Genomic DNA, 17,832 nt, shown 5'->3' on the forward strand with positions numbered 1-17,832 from the left:
ATCAATCGTAATACTTGATTTGATTACAACATATTGATCTACCTATCTCGGCTTGCTCATACTATAAAGACTAAGAGCGTGTTTAGTTGTCCTAATACCTCTTTTAATGTTCTTTGTGAAGTGATGTTATGATTAGTCTCTGGATCTTTGAACCACTCGATGGCTTTGGCAGCTGTTGCGCAACCCATGGCATGAGCCGAGTATGAGTGACCATGAAGCAAGGCTTTGAGCTACAATTAGTAAGGAAAATTAGATGGCTTCAAGCGAAATCAGAAATGCATGAAGACGGTTTTGATAACAAGGAAGAGTCTACTACTTTCGTTTTACCTTAGAATCTCCAGAAAATGATTCAAATACAGCATTTGTGGCAAGAGTGACAGCCAAAGGAACCATTCCAGCAGTCAACAATTTGGCGAAGCATGCTATGTCCGGTGTGCAACCGAGAAGTTCAGTAGTAGTCTTGGTAAAATCATATTTAATTTGTCAGCAGAATGTAAATGGAATGTAGCAACAGAGATATATGAAAAATATGACATAAAAATCAAAGCACAGTTGACTACCTCTACTCCAAGACGCCAGAATCCTGTGAACACTTCATCGAAAATGACTGGAATTTTTCTATTCCGGCACTCACTGACTAGAACTCGTTGGAAAAGCGGATCAACCATGTGCATTCCCCCAGCACCATGAATTACTGCAGATAAAATCGCGACTTTTATAAAAGAATAGTTTGCATCTAGCGAACTCAAAAGAGAGACCAAGGAAGCTAAATCTTTGATTATAAGGAAGTTATATAGGTACACTATTTGAAGTCATACTGACCTGGTTCTATTATCAGTGCTCCAACATGGTTAGATTGCATAACTCCAGAATACTCTTGTAAATGCTTCGACACATGGGCCGAATATATTGTTGCAAGAATTGATGTGTCTCTCCTCTTGTCAAAAATCTCATCGCGGGTGGTGAATCCTGTAAGAGTTTGGGAATACTAAATCATATAACTCAAGAAAATGTATCCAAGTATAGCAGACAAAGAGGAATAAATGCTATTTACTTCCATATTCTTCTGGGGGGATTTCAGAAAAACTTTCAGGAAGGGAGAGATTCCAGGCTCCGTTGGAGAGAAAGATAGTAGGAGGATCCAGAAACAGGCCTCTACCAGTGTACCTACAATGAAAATATATCAACGAACAAATAACATGATATAGAATGCTTGCTCCATACAATTTGGGTGCGTAAGATGTGAAAAAGGTGAATTTTTTCAGGTGCTGATATCTAAAGTAATCATGATCATATCTAAGGGATAACAACTCTACCCAAGCAACATTAAGGGCAGGTTGCTATGCAGTTAGATCCCTCCCACATTGGTGCAGGAGATGCATATGATCCAAGAATGCTTAATTCAGAAGATGAATGATGAGAAAACAAATTCTACAGAAATGGTCAAGTGAGAATCATGACAAACAATAGAAATTTCCCTACCACGGTTGCTGGAGAAAGCCTGTATAAGGTGATGCTGCTTGTGCTTCCATAGCTCCTAAAGTATCCCCATGGTAAGACCCCCGAAGAGCTAGGACCTAAGATAGAACACATATCAAATTTTCACATTAAAACCTGTAAGACATATGAAAAAAACAGCATAAGTGAAGATAATCTTGCATATGAACTGCCAAGAAAAGGGTAACACTTGCGTCTTAGTAAGCAGCAAAGTGGACAACAAATGTTCAGTAACAGGTACAATAAAGTGTATAGCTAAGCTAGTTGAGCATTAACAAGATTATCGTACCTTAACCTCAATATGCTTTTCCTCTTCTATAGCCTCACAAAAATCATGATCAACACAAAACTTACGAAATGCCATCTTCAAGGCAATTTCAATTGCTGTGGATCCATTATCCGAGAAGTATACTCGAGAAGCCCAGCCTGCATACATAAACTAATTAGCCATCCCCCAATGTTTGAAAATAGAAACAATGTGACAGAGCAAGTGTAGAAACCTTTTCCGACTCCCTCTAATAAGAGCTCAGCGCATTTCAAGGCAGGTTCATATACATTCTCAGGGAACATAACATGCCCGAACCTAGCAGCAGTGTAACCCATTTCTCTAGCAAGCTCAGCCTGAAACAGCCTAAACAAAAGTTCAAAATAAACTTCAGAAGATTCATCACAAAAAGAGATAAAGCATCAAAATGTTATGACGTAACAATGCACACGGAAATGATATTTGATTATTTGTCATAAAACTAGGAAATAATGGGCACAAATGACCTGGAAAGCAGGATCTGGCCCCTGTGTCCACCAGCTTGCACAAGCATCAAATTGCTGAGTAAGAGAACTGTTATCGGAAGCCTAACAATGATGACATAAAAAAGTTCTATTAGTTACAGCAAATTCTAGATGAAGATATCTGAAACCATAGAGTTCATGCCTTCCAGGTAACCAGAATGGCGATTGCTTATGACTGTACTAACCACACCAGACAAAGATGCGGACATGTTCTAAAGGATAAGGATTTTTTTAATACAAACCTTGTATATTGAAAAGTTTTCACCACATCTGGAGTCTATGACCGTCACAGCTTCTTCATGAACAAGTTTATGCTGAGTAAACGGCCACCAGAAAACCTCACCTGCTTGCTTGGCCATGCCGTTCAATCTTTCTAATCTCGCCAAATAAGTTGATATCATTCTCTCTTTCAGGTCTTTAAACACAGCATCAGATTCGAGAAACCATTCAATAAGATCATCTGAAGGGTCCTTAGGAATAGGCGGAAGCACAAGCACCGGTACCCTACCAGCCAAGAAAATGTTCAAACAAGAATAAGAAAAGTAAAAACAACAAAGCTTCTAATGAAAGAACACACATGAATCAAAAGCACAGAAAACTTATAAAGCCACACAGAAAATTACTTATTCCTTAGATACGACGTTAATGGAACTTCATTAACAAGGCCATGATCTTCAAAAACAACAGCAGCAATATCATATCCTCGAAGTTTTAAACTCTCGTAAGCTGCAATAGTCCCCGAGATACCACCGAGCCGACCATCTCCAACTAGAATTCCGGGTAACCTAAAAGGCCTAATTCCAGGGATTACAATACAGACAACCATAAGTAAGAGATAAATCAAATTCGATCTCCTAAATTTTTAAAGGCATACCAAGTAGAAGATGATTGTTACCTGTAGAGATCACACTGAAGAGTTCCCGATGGTCCAGGGCTAGCAACTCCACCGGCAGTCTCCACCAAACATAGTAAATCCAATTTCTCGCTTCCAATCTCTTCCGTCAAACACTTTTCAATCATCCGTAGCACGACGGAGTCTTCAACCGTCGCGTTTTCTCTCTCTGCAGCTAAATGCGGAGAGATAGCTGCCTCCCAAGCATACAACGTCTTGCACAAAAGTTCCGGCGCACCGGTGACCATCTTCTCCTCCCGGAAATTCAAATCACACATCCCATTATTACTGGCTTCAACATTCGATCGCATAGACTCTGCGGCGGGGAGTGAAGAACGGAGAACAGAGTTGGAGATAGAAAGAGGGATTCGGCGACGGAGGGAGAGTGAATCGAGCTTGGAGTAGACGAAACGAGAATCGGAATCAGAAGGGTAACCAGTCTGTATAGGTTTCAAATAGAGGATTTTCGCGGCGGAAGAAGAAGGTTGTTGGAGGAGGAAAGAGGCGGCGATGCCTGTAGAGACGAGGGTTTTGCCTAGAGAAGTGTTGGCTGCCCAAATTAAGTAGGTCGGGTGATTGAGAGGTAGATGAAAAGAGTGAGGAGGAGGAGGGGGAGAAACAGCGGTGGAGTAGAATCTGATACGGTGGCACAAGTGCCGGAGACGGTGGCGGAGGAGAGTGGCGGTTACGGGTAACATTGTTGGTGGGTGAGGGGATAGTGAAGTGGCGGAGAGTGCGAGTGTTTTTAACTAGAAAGAGTCGTTGTGGTTTGGAGGGTATATTTGGTATTTACTGTTTTTTATCTTGTGGATCACCTAATTGGCAGAAACTTATATTCGTGGGCTAGAAGGCCCATTTTCAAATGCGATTACATTTGTACGTTTTAATGCAATGTTTACAAATTCGTATTAAAATATTTCTTCATTTTGAAAAAATATAAATATTAGGTGATCCACAACAACAAAAAATTAGTAGTATTTTGTAATGAACAAATGAATTATACAAAAAAAAAAAAAAATTGGTTGATTTTTATTGATAAGGAAGAGAGAGTAGATAATGTTTACAAGTTACAACGTTTAAAGTCGTGAAAGTTAATATTTGAGTTTTTTTAGATGCATATAAAAGTGTAAACCTAGAAAAAAAAAAAAAAAAAAAAAAAGTAGTTGAAGCCTAGCTAGTAAATTCCAGACTCAAGCACTCAGTTTTCGTACCGCTATTATTTAGCTATACCTGATATGGCTCTATTCACATTGCCAACATCAAAAAATGGTTTGTCTTGCTATTTAAGTATTTAGCGTATGAAACGTCAGTTTAGAAAGAAAATAAAGTGTATATAAAATGTTGTTCATGGATCATTGATGAGAAATAATGAATTATGATCAATGCTGTCTGTACTTTATAATTCCGGCATACTCTGTTTGAATAGTCACTTGTAGACTTTGTAGTCCCTACACTTTTATGATCCCCATTCCCATAGTAAAGGAAACCAAATCAGATCCTGCTTTAAATTTTGAGTTTGTAGTTCGTTCACATAAGACACAATTCACCATGAGTGTCAAAACATTTTGTCTCAAGTTATTGTATTGTTATATACTTTTAACATGATTTTATTTGCTTATAATATGATGAGTTTTACATTAGTTTCGTTATGTGTAAGTAAAGATTTAACTAAAAAATCAAAAAATGGATGGTGGTGAATGGTGATGTAATAGTGAAGGAATCGGGCACACACATAAATTCTGCGAATAATTTGATTGGAAGATGCTTTGGGAAATGTGCCAACTGTCACTATATGATTGGAGAACACGTGAGGCAGACCGCTACGTGTCGCGTGAAACTCCAGACCAGAAGCTGAGTGAGAGCGCGTGTATGTTAACTAAAATGTGACCACCTTTATTGACGCCATAAATGTCACCACTTATCATATATATATAAAAAAAAAATTGATGCAAAAACGTTAAAAAATATTGATAAATGATGGGAATACACAGCGTTTCAAAATGCGATTTTATGATGTAATAATTGCTGATTAAGTTTTAGAAAAAAATGAAGGTGAGGAACACGCGCAGTGGCGGTGGGCACGCACAAGGAATCTGCGGACGAGGAAAGAAGCATATGCCTCTCTCAATGCCCCCAACCAATATCAATACGCCATGCCCTGGGACTGGGACTTGTTGGAGATAAAATAAAACTATTCTTATTAGTATTATTTTAAAATAAAATTTAACGAAATAAATAGTGAAAAGGCGCCACGTGGATAGCTACCTGGCGGTACAGAAGCAGCATCGCATCTTCTAGTTCTTCTTCCTTCTCTCTCTCTCTAACCCAGAAAACACACAACAAAGTTTTAAAAAATAAAGAAATAAAGATTGTATTTTTATAATCTTTTTAAATTTTGTCCATCGTCGTCTCGTCATCGTCATCATCAAAATCAAAACCAAGAAAGAAACCTCTGTCGTCGCCGCTCTTTCTCTATTATTCCCTTCCCCCCACCCCATCTAAATCGAAATCTCTCTTTTACTTTCCCACAAAATTACCACTCTTAAAATCTTTTCTGGGTTTTCTCATTATTATTTCCCGATTCAGATTTCGTCCCATTCATACCCAATAAAAATAATCGGGAGGTTCCTAACGTGATTTTGTTATAAATTACGCATTTTTAAATCGTGGGTTTCTGAAAATTCGTCTTTTTTCTCCGAGATTTTAGGTAATTTGATTGAAAAATTAAGGAACTTTTTTTTTGTTTAGTATGTTTTGTTGTTCATCTAATACGTTGAATTGATGATTTGTGTACGCATGTCTGTGTTTCTTTCCAGATAGAAGTGCTGATGCTTTGTGAGGATTCGTCCGCAAACCTTGTAAATGGAGAACTGTTATTTTCAGCGAACCACTTCCAAGTTCTTTTGTCATCGTGGTTTTGAGATTTGGTACTATACGGATTTCAATTCCCTGTTGCAATAAGCGAGCTTCGTGATTCAAGAACAGAACAAGATTAATAATTATAGTGATCAGATTTGGAAGAGGAGGTTCGCTGATATGGATTCAGGTTCTGTGAACTCATCTTCTGTCACTAGTCCAGTCTCTAGCTTGAACGATGAGCCACATCGTGTTAAGTTCCTGTGTAGCTTCTTAGGAAGTATATTGCCTCGTCCTCAGGACGGGAAACTGAGATATGTAGGTGGAGAGACGAGGATCGTCAGTGTGAATAGAGATATTAGGTATGAGGAGTTGATGATCAAGATGAGAGAGCTTTATGATGGTGCAGCTGTGTTGAAATACCAGCAGCCTGATGAAGATCTCGATGCTTTGGTCTCGGTGGTGAACGATGATGATGTTACGAATATGATGGAGGAGTATGATAAGTTAGGTTCGGGAGATGGGTTCACTAGGCTTAGGATCTTTCTGTTTTCTTCTCCTGAGCAGGATGGTTCTTCCCATTATGTGGAACGTGATGATCAGAGGGAATCTGAGAGGAGATATGTTGATGCTCTTAATAATTTGATGGAAGGGACAGACTTTAGGAAGCTGCAGCAACATCCTGATTCGCCTCGTTACGATCGTATGGATGAATTTTCGATGATGGAACCGATGTTGAACCAGCTGAGTATTGAGACTGGCGGTGGTAGCCAGAGGGGCAACGAGATACCTATTGCGCAGTATAGTAATCTTCATCAGCTTAGGATTCCTCGTGTGGGTTCAGGGCAGATGCTTGCACCGAGGTATGGTGAAGTAGAAGGTACATGGAGTCCTTACTATTCTCCTCGGCACCATGGACATCATGATCCCAGAACTTTCCAGGAGTTTCCATCTTCGCCTTCTTCTGCTCGTTATCGAATGCCATATGGGGAAATTCCTGATACGGGGTTTGATAGAATGCCTGAAGAGTATGTGAGGCCTTCACAAGCAAGTTATCATCCTTTATATGAGCACCAGCCTCAAATTCCTGACAGTGTGGTGTGGGTACCAGCTGGAGCAATGCCACCTGAGAGTAAAGGAGGTTTTCCTGGGAATGTTCTTCACGGTGGTCAAGGTGGCTATGAAGGTGGTAATGTATGCGAGAACTGTCGTGTACCGTATCATAGGAACCATCAGCTTTTGGAGCAGCCTAATATAGGCAACAACGGATTTCCACCGGCTCATTGTGCACAGTGTCCACCAAACAGGGAAAGTTTCCTGCTTAACACAGATCAAAAACCTACTCATCACGGAGCTTATCCAAATGAGACTTTCGGACATGAAAGAGGATGGATGGTTCAACAGCAGGTGAATCCTAATACTCCAAGGTTTGAGGAAGGAAGGCCACATATTTCTAATGTTGGAAGACCAAACGATCATTACACTCCTGATGGTCCTGGGATGAATTATCCTCTTGATAAACCACTTGGTGGCATTCACCTGAATACGGCCAACCCTTCTGCTGAGGAACGTGGGTTTCATTATGGGAATAATCTCTATCCTCCAGGACCTGAAAGTATCCACTCAGCAGGTCATAGCCATATGCACCCTCAGCAAAATATTTGGCAGAACGTTTCAAATCCTATAGCTGGCCCTCCAAGCTTGCCCATGCAAGTCAATGGCACAGTCAATCAGACTGTTATCAGGAATTCAATAGAAAATACTCCTAGGTTTTCTATTGGAGTGGAGAGTCAAAATGTTGTAGTTAGTTCTCCGCAAAGGATTTCTGGCTTTGATGGAATGTCCTCCCCTGGCCAGCCTTACCACCCTAATCCCCATTTGCAAGATAGAGTCTTCCCTTTAGACCCAAACTGGGTGCCATCTGAGAACCCGACTGTACGTAACGAATATCTACAAGTGCGTGAGCATTTGTCTGGGACATTATTACAGACAAACCTCAATACTGCACCAGTTGGGCAGACACCAGTTATGCCGACACCTGAGTGTGTTGAAGTTGTGAGGCCGGTGGAAAGCAAGTTTGCTGAGGGAGGTGAACAATTTAACTATGTTAATAGTTGTGTTTCAAACGGTGTTCCCTCTCTAGATAAGCCTCAACTCTTAGCTGAAGGAAAGAAAGATATGGGGAATCTGGAACAAGTTAGTCCTTCTGCTACTACTCCTGAAGGGGCAGAGCTATCAGTTGAGCGTTTGAGTTTCTTGCCTGAGTTAATTGAATCTGTGAAGAAGGCGGCACTTGAAGGAGCTGCTGAGGTTAAAGCTCATCCAGAAGAAGCCAAAGATCAAGTGATGCCGGAGTTGGTGGAAAACGAACCAGAGCATATGGTGAGTATTCTAATAAATTAACCAGAGTTATGAATTCCCTTTCATTTCTCACTTCCCTTTTGCAACAACTTTTTGTTTTTCAGAATGCTCAAGACGAACCTGAGATAGATTCTGATAGCGATAACTCAAACAATTTCAAGATTGAACAAACAAAGGCTGAGGCTGAAGCTCGATCCAGGGGACTACAGGTTTTTATGCTTAAACCCGTCTTATAGAATTCCGAAACCGAACAAACTTCTAGTCATTTTGACTTTGTTATCTTTTCTTCATCTAGAGTATAAGAAACGATGATCTGGAGGAGATTCGAGAGTTAGGCCATGGAACATATGGATCTGTTTACCATGGAAAATGGAAAGGCTCAGATGTTGCAATAAAGAGAATAAAAGCCAGCTGCTTTGCAGGCAAACCTTCTGAAAGAGAACGTTTGGTAAAATTTAATTCCTTTATTATCAATCGAATTTAACATTCTCATCAACGTTTAAGTCTAGTATAAGTCTCTTACTACTTCTCTGCTGTTGCAGATAGAAGATTTTTGGAAAGAAGCCCTGTTATTGAGCTCATTGCATCACCCAAACGTGGTGTCGTTCTACGGGATAGTTCGTGATGGTCCTGATGGTTCTCTAGCAACTGTGGCGGAGTTCATGGTTAACGGATCTTTGAAACAGTTCTTGCAGAAGAAGGATAGGTAAAAAAGATTCGCAGATTCATGCATTATATACTATTTTCCTAGAGGATTCAAATATCTGACATCACATTGGTTGACTCCTTCAGAACTATTGATCGTCGTAAAAGACTCATCATAGCCATGGATACTGCATTTGGGATGGAGTATCTGCACGGAAAGAACATAGTTCATTTCGATTTGAAGTGTGAGAATCTTCTTGTGAACATGAGAGATCCTCAGCGTCCTATATGCAAGGTTACGTTTTTGCTCATCCGATCTCCCATATAACAAAGAATAAGCGTATATGTTTCTCATAAATTTTGTCTTTCCTTTTAATCCAGATTGGTGATTTGGGGTTATCGAAGGTGAAACAGAAGACTCTAGTATCAGGAGGTGTTCGTGGGACTTTGCCATGGATGGCACCTGAGCTATTGAGTGGGAAAAGCAACATGGTCTCTGAAAAGGTAACCAAATTTCTTATAGAAGTTTGCAGCTTTTGTTCAATCTGCTAATTGGATCGAATCTCATTCATAGTCAACTAACCAAGCCTGTGTCTTTTGAATAGATCGATGTTTACTCGTTTGGGATTGTAATGTGGGAATTGCTCACTGGTGAAGAACCTTACGCAGACATGCACTGTGCTTCCATAATTGGTAACTATACCTTTCTTTACGTGATCTTTTAGAAATGTATACTTGTGAATGATAAAGAGTTATGAAACTAAGACATGTAGATTGGTGTATTTGGTTACAGGAGGTATAGTGAATAACGCATTGCGCCCTAAAATCCCACAGTGGTGTGATCCAGAGTGGAAGGGATTGATGGAAAGTTGCTGGGGGTCTGAGCCAACAGAGAGACCATCCTTTGCTGAAATATCACAGAAGCTCAGGAACATGGCTGCTGCTATGAATTTGAAATAAATAAATACTTACATAAAACTAGAAAAAGAAGAATAAAGATGATGATGATGAAGAAGAAGAAGAAGAAGAAGATGGTGATGGTGCCATGGTTCTTGAAGATTTAAAGGCTTCTATTTACTTTGGGTTTTTATAAAAAGTATAGTTAGCCTATTTTTTGGTTACCACTTGTTTTGCGGTTGGAACGCCCAAACTAGCGTTTTGTGGGAGAAAGTAAAATGGTGTTTTATTGGTATATAGATTTTCTGTTTAAATTAGAGGATTTTGGTTTGGATCATTTTTTGATCGAGCAATGTATTGGTTGCACTTGATGATCATTGAGGTCTGTCCCTCGTTCAATTTTTTTTTTCTTTGGGTTTATTAATTTGGTGTTTGTATATAAGATTGGTGGTTAAGAACGGTACACATTAAGATTATTCTTTATTTAATTTTATCAACTTCGTACGAGTAATATTTTTTTCCTTAAAAATTTCTTCTTGCTGCGTGAGTATAGTAAATTTACATAAAAAATGATTAATTAATTCGTGAATTTATGTAAAGAAACGGGGAAATTATTTTTTACAAGAAACAGAAAATAATTTTCCATAAAATATGATTAATCGTTATCAAATATATTTAATAAATACACATATTTTATTATATAAATTATGGTTTCAAAAGTTACAAATTTATGAGATCGTGACATGTGTCAAAATCTTATTATGTTGTAAATTATAAAATAATAAATTTTTTAAAATAATAATAAATTTTTATTATTATGTTGTAAAAGTTACTAATTCATAAAATTGCGACATCTATCAAAATCTTATTATGTTGTAGATTATTAAAATAATAATAAAATCTTATTATTATGTTGTAAATTATACAATTTTTTAATTTTAAAGAAAAAAGAATCGTCCAAAAAAAAATCCACAATTTAAAAACATAAAAGAAATTATACAAATAATTATACAATAAATATATACGTATTTATCTTAAAGAAAATCCTAAAAATTTTACAATAATTAAACTTCTACAAAAACAATCCTATGTTATATTGAAATTCTTTGGCCTAATTTTAAAAGAAAAATAAATAAATATAAAGATATGTATCTCTCATATCTTTGTCATATATATAAAGAGGAATATGTCATTCCAATGTATCAAACTCAATTAGAATTTTCAAACATAAGCCTTACATATGGAAACCAAAACTATAAAAAATAACAAAAAATCAAGATCATACAAATTGCTTGGGATAGAAAAAATCACACTCGATGCGTGGGTAAAATAAACATAATAAAACATGTTTAGTTATTTTAAAATACATTCAGTAATAGTTAACATTAATATTGTAACTATGCTAATGTGTATCATTTCTTGGACCCCACTAGCATGGAGTCCCATGTATCGGCCTTTCGTGGATTTTGTGGTATTTATGGAAAGCACGTAATGCAACGGTTTTTGAAAACATTACTGAGCGGCCAGAGGAGGTTATTCGGGTAGCCGAAGATGAGGTATTTTCCTGGCAGCAGGCTCAGGAGGAGAGTGAAGATGCGGACTCCACAGTCCAGCAAACGGTAACCGAATCTCAGTTACGAGGGTCAGTCATTTCCCTTCCCATGTTCTTTTCAGGCTATCGTTGCTTCGTTGATGGCTCTTGGAAAGCTGGCGATCCATTCGCAGGAGCCGGATGGTTTTGTACCCAGTTTCATGATCCGACGTCAAGTATGGGAGCTAATTATTTTCGATAGAGTCCCCCTTACACGCTGAAGTCGAAGCTTTCATTTGGGCTATGCGTTGCATGATCGAACATGATTACCGTAATGTGGCATTCTACTCAGACAACTCTGATTTGGTGAAAGATGGTGTCTTCGCCACATGACTGGCCGGCGTTCTCGACATACCTCGATGATATCAAGATGAACACGGAATAATTTTCTTCTTTTTCCTTATCCTTTATTCCTAGAAATGCAAATGTAAAAGCGGATCTTTTGGGACGCCATGCGCACACTTCTCCGCATAATGTTCTGTATGTAAACAATTTCTCTTCCCATGGCTCATCTGAGCTAATCTTTTGTTAACAAAAAAAAACCCTATAAAAGTTACATAAAAAAGGGAAAAAAAGATATTATAGTTAAATAAAAATTGATATTACTAAATTTAAAAATTTATGTGAGAGGTAGAATATGATGTTTGATGAAGAATTTGTCTTGATATTTATAGAGAAATTTGTGGTTGCGCGACTAAAAAGACGTCAATTTCCTGTACGAGTTTGCTATGCAATGACTATCAATAAGAGCCAAGGTCAAAGCTTTAAAAAAAAGGTTGGTTTATATTTGCCATGCCCAGTCTTTTCTCATAGAAAATTATATGTAGCCCTCTCCAGAGTTACTACAACTACAGGACTTCATATTCTTAAAGGAGAACAAAACACTACGACAATAATGCTCTACAAAATATTGTCTACCAAGAAGTTTTCAACAACATATGATTTTCAGAGACAATTTCGACTTTGTTCTATTGCTTTTATTTACCATGATATTGCCTTTCAACTTTGCTCTATTGGTGAAACTTTTTTAATCAGAAGGCAAATTTTCCTTATACTTTTAAACCAAAATATACTCCTACTTTCTCCTTTTTTTAGTTTGGAATGGAGGATTAATATGTTAACCCAAAAAATGGAGGATCATATACCTTTCTTTTTGTGCAAACATAATTGTTACCATTCGTCAATCCCAAAAGAAGATAAAGAGAAAAATGTCATCAACCTAATGGTTAGATAAAATAGGCTAATCAAACACAAGCTTACAACAAACATAGATAGATTGGAAAAACATAAATCGTTGTTGATAGATGCATAGGAGCTCTGAGACAGAGGCTACATCATGGTGTGTCAAAAAAATTTCCACGAATACATTGGCAAATTTAACATTAGTTACTATCAAAAGATTTTGTGACGTTGGAAAATGGTTTTTAGTTTTATTGGTTGCTAGAGCAAGCAACTCTGAGATAGCTAAAAGGCTTGAACATGTTCTAAGCTTTAAGAATATTGTGGCATAACCATCGAGGTGATGCAGGACCTAAAAGATCGAATGGGGAGGAGGGCAGAGCCGAAGTTCTCTCTATGGTGAAGGAGGTTGGACCTAAGTTTATCTCCCCAAGGGAAGAAGGTGGAGGAAGGCGGAGCCAAGGTTCTCTCCATGGTGAAGGAGGTTGGATGCAAGGTCTCCCCATAAGGCAAGAGGACAAAACCGAGGTTCTCTACATGGTTGGTCATGCACCTATTGTGATGTAACTTATTTTTTATTCGAAATATTTTTTAAGCTAAAAATTTTAGTGATTAAAGAAACTATTCAAAAGTGAAAGTAAAAAGACATAATAGTTGGCTTAATTTGTAAATATCTTCTAAGGCTTTTTTTTTAATTTTTTCTTTGTCAACAAAAATATCAACTCATATAAGCCAATCAGGAGGAAAATAATCTACAAACAAAGCATGAGATGGATACGTACGCGCTTGGCGTGCCAGTGAATCTGCACTTACATTTTCATTTCTTGAAATTAGAGACAAAGAAAAAGAGGAAAACTCTTCCTTGTCTGTCTTGATATTGTCGAGGTAGGTCTTGAAGGCCGACCAGTCTTGAGGAGAAGACGCCATCTTCACCAAGTATGAGCAATCTGTATAAGAAGCCACATCCCGATAGTTATGTCCAATCATGCACCGCATCGCCCAGACAAAGGCTTCGACTTCAGCATGTAATGGGTAAAGACTTCGTCGGAAATTGGCGGCTCCCCTCGTCGTCATTGCGTCCAAAGAGGACGAACACGTCCACCCTGCACCTGCAAAGGCATCACCTGCTTTCCACGAACCATCTACAAAACACCGATACCTGGGAAAGACACCATGAAGGTGTCTTATGCCCCCCGACACCGACGCTCCAAAGGCACTTGGAATGGTGAAAGATTCCTCATCCACAACCTTGGTCTGTGCTTGTAACCACGTAGACGCCTCCCCTAACGCTACCCTTACGACATCGTCCGGTTTTTCCATTTGATTCTCAAAAACTCTAGCATTCCTCGCCTTCCATATATACCACATAATCCAAGGGAAAGCTGCTATCTGAGAACCCGGATTTGAAGAACCCAGAAAATGGTCCACATTGACATACATAGAATCTGTTTGGAAGGATACGATCTGATAGGCACCTGAGCTAGAGCCCAGACCTGACGTGCTGGTGGACACCGAAAAATAGCATGATTGATTGTTTCTTTATCATCCCCGCATCTTGCACAGCCAGAATCACAATCAATACCTCTCTGTCGCAAATTTGAGGTGACCAAAATACACCCTGATAAAACTTGCCACATAAAATGCCAAATTTTTGGAGGACAGGACACCCTCCACACTCCCGCTAGAAGAGGAGTAATATCAGGCCCATACCGAATGACCTGAGAAGTCTGTTGTTTCGCTAAGCGTTCCGTATCATACCCTGATTTCACTGTATATTTCCCGGTTTTCGTAAAATGCCAACCTAGTGAGTCTTCCGACTGAGAGCTACCCAGTGGTAAAGCCACTATCAATGTAACATCGTCCGGAAAAAAATGCTCATGGAGCATATCCATACGCCAAGAATTTTTCTGGCGATCCGTTAAATGAGAAATTTTTAAAGAAAGGTCCTTAAAAGGTCCCTTGCACAACGCTGGTCTTGGGGATTGAGCCGGTATCCATGGATCAGTCCATATAGAAATGGAGTCTCCAGAACCAACCCATTTAATAAGCCCTTTGTGTACCAAAGATCTAGCTGAAACTATACTCCGCCACCCATAAGATGGAGAGTATGATCGTATCAGATCCATAGGATTCAAATTCCGGTAATACCTGCCTTTGAAAACCTGAGCGAAAAGAGACTTTGGTGCCTCTATCAGGCGCCACAATTGTTTAGCCAACAAAGCTGAATTAAAATCATCAACATTTCAAAAACCCAATTTACCCAACTGTTTACTACCACATAACTTCTCCCAGGCTAACCAATGTATCCCCCCAGATTGGCCTGAACTCCACCAAAACTTCGCCACTGCACTAGTGAGTTTGGACGTGACCGTTTTTGGCAACAAAAAACATGACATAACAAAAGTCGGTACTGCAGTAGCAACGGACTTTATCATCACTTCTTTTCCTCCTCGGAAAAGCTGTTTTGCTGTCCAACCATTTGTGCGGCTCTGAAGTCTATCCCGAACAAAGGAGACAACTTTCGTCTTTGACCCTCCTAAAGTCTCATGTAACCCTAGATAAGAACCCATCCCTCCTAGGTTTGTTATTCCAAGGACCTGCTGCACCTTACTCTTCACCCCTTCATCGATTGTGTTCCCAAACTGAACCGAAGACTTGTCAAAATTTATTTTCTGTCCCGACACCACCTCATAACTCTTTAAGATGTCCAAGATAACACCACACTTATCCTTATCTGTCTTGCAGAAAATAGGCTATCATCCACAAACAGCAAGTGCGTAATCGGCGGACATTTATTCGCGATCTTGATCCCTGTTATCTGCTTATCCCGCTCAGTCTTACGAATATTCGCAATTAACACCTCCGTGCAGAGAATAAACAAATAGGGAGATAGCGGATCTTCAGTATAGGATTCAAAGGTTAATCATCCTAATATTTATTCTTCCATTAAGAAAAAGAAAAGATCTTTTATTTGACTAGGTTATTAATCCGCGCTATGCACGGATATGCTTGTATGGATTATCTTGAGAATGTTTTAGACTTAAAAATCATTTAAATAGCTATAAAATGACATATAGTATGCAAAAGTATAATAACGTATTGATTTTTTTTTTAACACAAATGTTCATTTATTTATATTAAGCATCATTTATGTTACATAAACGGGTGTTTGGTGATATCTGATAACATACATCTAATAAATAACAAAAAAAAAAAGCAAATTTTTCATACACTAATTTTTGTGATTTTTGATTAATAACTCTTTTTCAATATCTGCTTTCAAACATGCCCTCCCCTAATTTTTTTTTTCAAAAATGCTCTAAAGGTCAGAGACCAAAAAAAATATGTGTGTTATATAAGCATACAAAATTACAATGTAAAACTTTATAATTATTTTATAAAACTTTATAAATCTCACACATAAATTATCTTATCATATCTCTACCATTTGTTTATGTTCTTTGGTTTTCAAGTTACTTTTCAATTACTGAGTTGATTGTATTGTAATTTCTCACTCTTAAATGATATTTTTTTTTTATCTCTAGGATAGTAGGATGCCACAAGTATGTACATATATGCTCGTTATAAGTGTCTGTTATCGAAGAATTTTCTAATGCTAAGGATTCTGCCAGCGCACGTGAAGCATCAAGATCCCTTTGCAATGAAAATTTTTCTTGAGTTAAATCCTCAATATGCTACTAATGAAAAACGAAAACGTGGCTCAGAAATTTTACAGGCAATGCAACAGAAAGAGTGAAAGCAATGAAAGCTAACATCCTCCTAAAGTCCTAATCAAAGTAAGAAAATTATTATAATCAAGGACCAATGCAAGCCAAAGTAAAAAGATTTCTATTCACCAAAAAGGTTTCAGCTCAACCCGAGATTGTTTGCCCAACCCACAATACAACTTGTCATTGTTCATTCCATATATACAAAGCCTCTATAACAACCCTCGAATAAAACACAAACTAACAATTCAATTTGCAATTCCACGTTGATTATGGAGTTTATATTAGCACGAATCTCTCCACAAATTTTCAGCTCGATCGAACATCCTTACAACTTCATAAAGATGTCTTCAATAACCCATTTTGAATCTGTTCATGTTCCATATTTAGCAAAAATTGCACCACTTTCCAGCAGTTTCTTCGCCAGGAAGTAACACGCATAACTCCTTAAGTTTAATGCCTATTGAGGTTCTTGGCTTGTTGGATATCATGCCGGTATATCTACATTTCCCAAAAGACATCATATTTGGCGCCGACTAACCCCTAAATTTGGTTACTCAACACAGCCTTTATCTCTATCATCCTTTCACTTTCTTTCTCTTCTTCCTCTTTCCCTTCTCAGATCTAACCTGTCTTGGCTCCACCACCACCATCAAAACTTGCCACAACCAAGACATGAGTCACATACCCGCTAATGGTTTTCACCACCTCTGTCGCGTCTCTCTGTCTCGTCTCCATCACAATTTACTCTTTTCTTCACATAATCTCAACCAAGGAGCATAATAGTCCTCGCTCTCTGCTCACGTCTCTCTACTAATCTATGTCATTTGTTTCTTTTTTTTCATTCGATGGAGTCTGATGGAGAACAAACTCAAAATAACGGCAACGACGGCAACGACGGTAACAACGCAACATACAACAACGGTTCAAAATCCCATATGTCACGATGGATAAAATTTCGATGACTCTGTCTCTGCCACAACTAGTCTCAAGTTACAAAGACTTACGGTTGCACATAACAATAGTTTATACAGAAGCACATAACAACTCTTATTTATTAAATAATCATCACAACTATCAATATGCACCTTTCACATATTGACTACAAATCAAGTAATTAAGGAGAAGATTACACTATTGTTTCATGACCTTTAAAATACACAAAACCTAATTGTAATCTTAGAACCTTGAATCATAATACCAAAATAGTAGCCTGTAGTCGTATTATATAGAGATTACATGTTAATCACATGAACTAACCAACAAAAATTAAAAGGAAAAATCCACCCATTAAATAATAAAAACAAACATGTTACAGTGTAGAAGAGATCACCTGAAGGATGAATCCTAGCTTTTTTTCTCAAGATCACGTGGAACGTAAAAGTAAAACATATATG

At 38.2% G+C, this 17,832-nt stretch overlaps 3 protein-coding genes across 3 annotated transcripts in view; 1 reads left to right on the top strand and 2 right to left on the bottom strand.

Moving 5' to 3' along the window:
* The window catches only part of LOC104726316 (bifunctional dethiobiotin synthetase/7,8-diamino-pelargonic acid aminotransferase, mitochondrial-like), a 4,899-nt gene extending 988 nt beyond the window's left edge, over positions 1-3,911 (bottom strand). The window contains exons 1-12 of the mRNA XM_010445148.2: positions 3,182-3,911; positions 2,910-3,080; positions 2,529-2,790; positions 2,269-2,349; positions 1,998-2,118; positions 1,787-1,923; positions 1,483-1,577; positions 1,055-1,167; positions 823-969; positions 561-694; positions 328-459; positions 99-230 (exon numbers count right to left, since the gene is read on the bottom strand). Of these exons, the coding sequence (XP_010443450.1) occupies positions 99-230; positions 328-459; positions 561-694; positions 823-969; positions 1,055-1,167; positions 1,483-1,577; positions 1,787-1,923; positions 1,998-2,118; positions 2,269-2,349; positions 2,529-2,790; positions 2,910-3,080; positions 3,182-3,876 (2,220 nt within the window). The 5' untranslated portion in view covers positions 3,877-3,911. The remainder of the gene's footprint in view (positions 1-98; positions 231-327; positions 460-560; positions 695-822; positions 970-1,054; positions 1,168-1,482; positions 1,578-1,786; positions 1,924-1,997; positions 2,119-2,268; positions 2,350-2,528; positions 2,791-2,909; positions 3,081-3,181) is intronic.
* LOC104726317 lies at positions 5,550-10,408 on the top strand. Its single transcript, XM_010445150.2, has 9 exons — positions 5,550-5,885; positions 5,995-8,416; positions 8,500-8,604; positions 8,691-8,843; positions 8,938-9,101; positions 9,188-9,335; positions 9,422-9,544; positions 9,646-9,733; positions 9,834-10,408. Exons 2-9 carry the CDS (start codon positions 6,215-6,217, stop codon positions 9,998-10,000), a joined length of 3,150 nt encoding a protein of 1,049 aa, XP_010443452.1. The 5' UTR covers positions 5,550-5,885; positions 5,995-6,214; the 3' UTR covers positions 10,001-10,408.
* LOC104728960 lies at positions 13,431-17,173 on the bottom strand. Its single transcript, XM_010447867.1, has 5 exons — positions 17,065-17,173; positions 14,983-15,441; positions 14,375-14,928; positions 14,183-14,293; positions 13,431-14,096 (listed from the first exon to the last, which is right to left on the bottom strand). Exons 1-5 carry the CDS (start codon positions 17,171-17,173, stop codon positions 13,431-13,433), a joined length of 1,899 nt encoding a protein of 632 aa, XP_010446169.1.

Source organism: Camelina sativa, chromosome 11, assembly GCF_000633955.1.
Source record: "Camelina sativa cultivar DH55 chromosome 11, Cs, whole genome shotgun sequence".
Taxonomy (NCBI): Eukaryota; Viridiplantae; Streptophyta; class Magnoliopsida; order Brassicales; family Brassicaceae; genus Camelina; species Camelina sativa.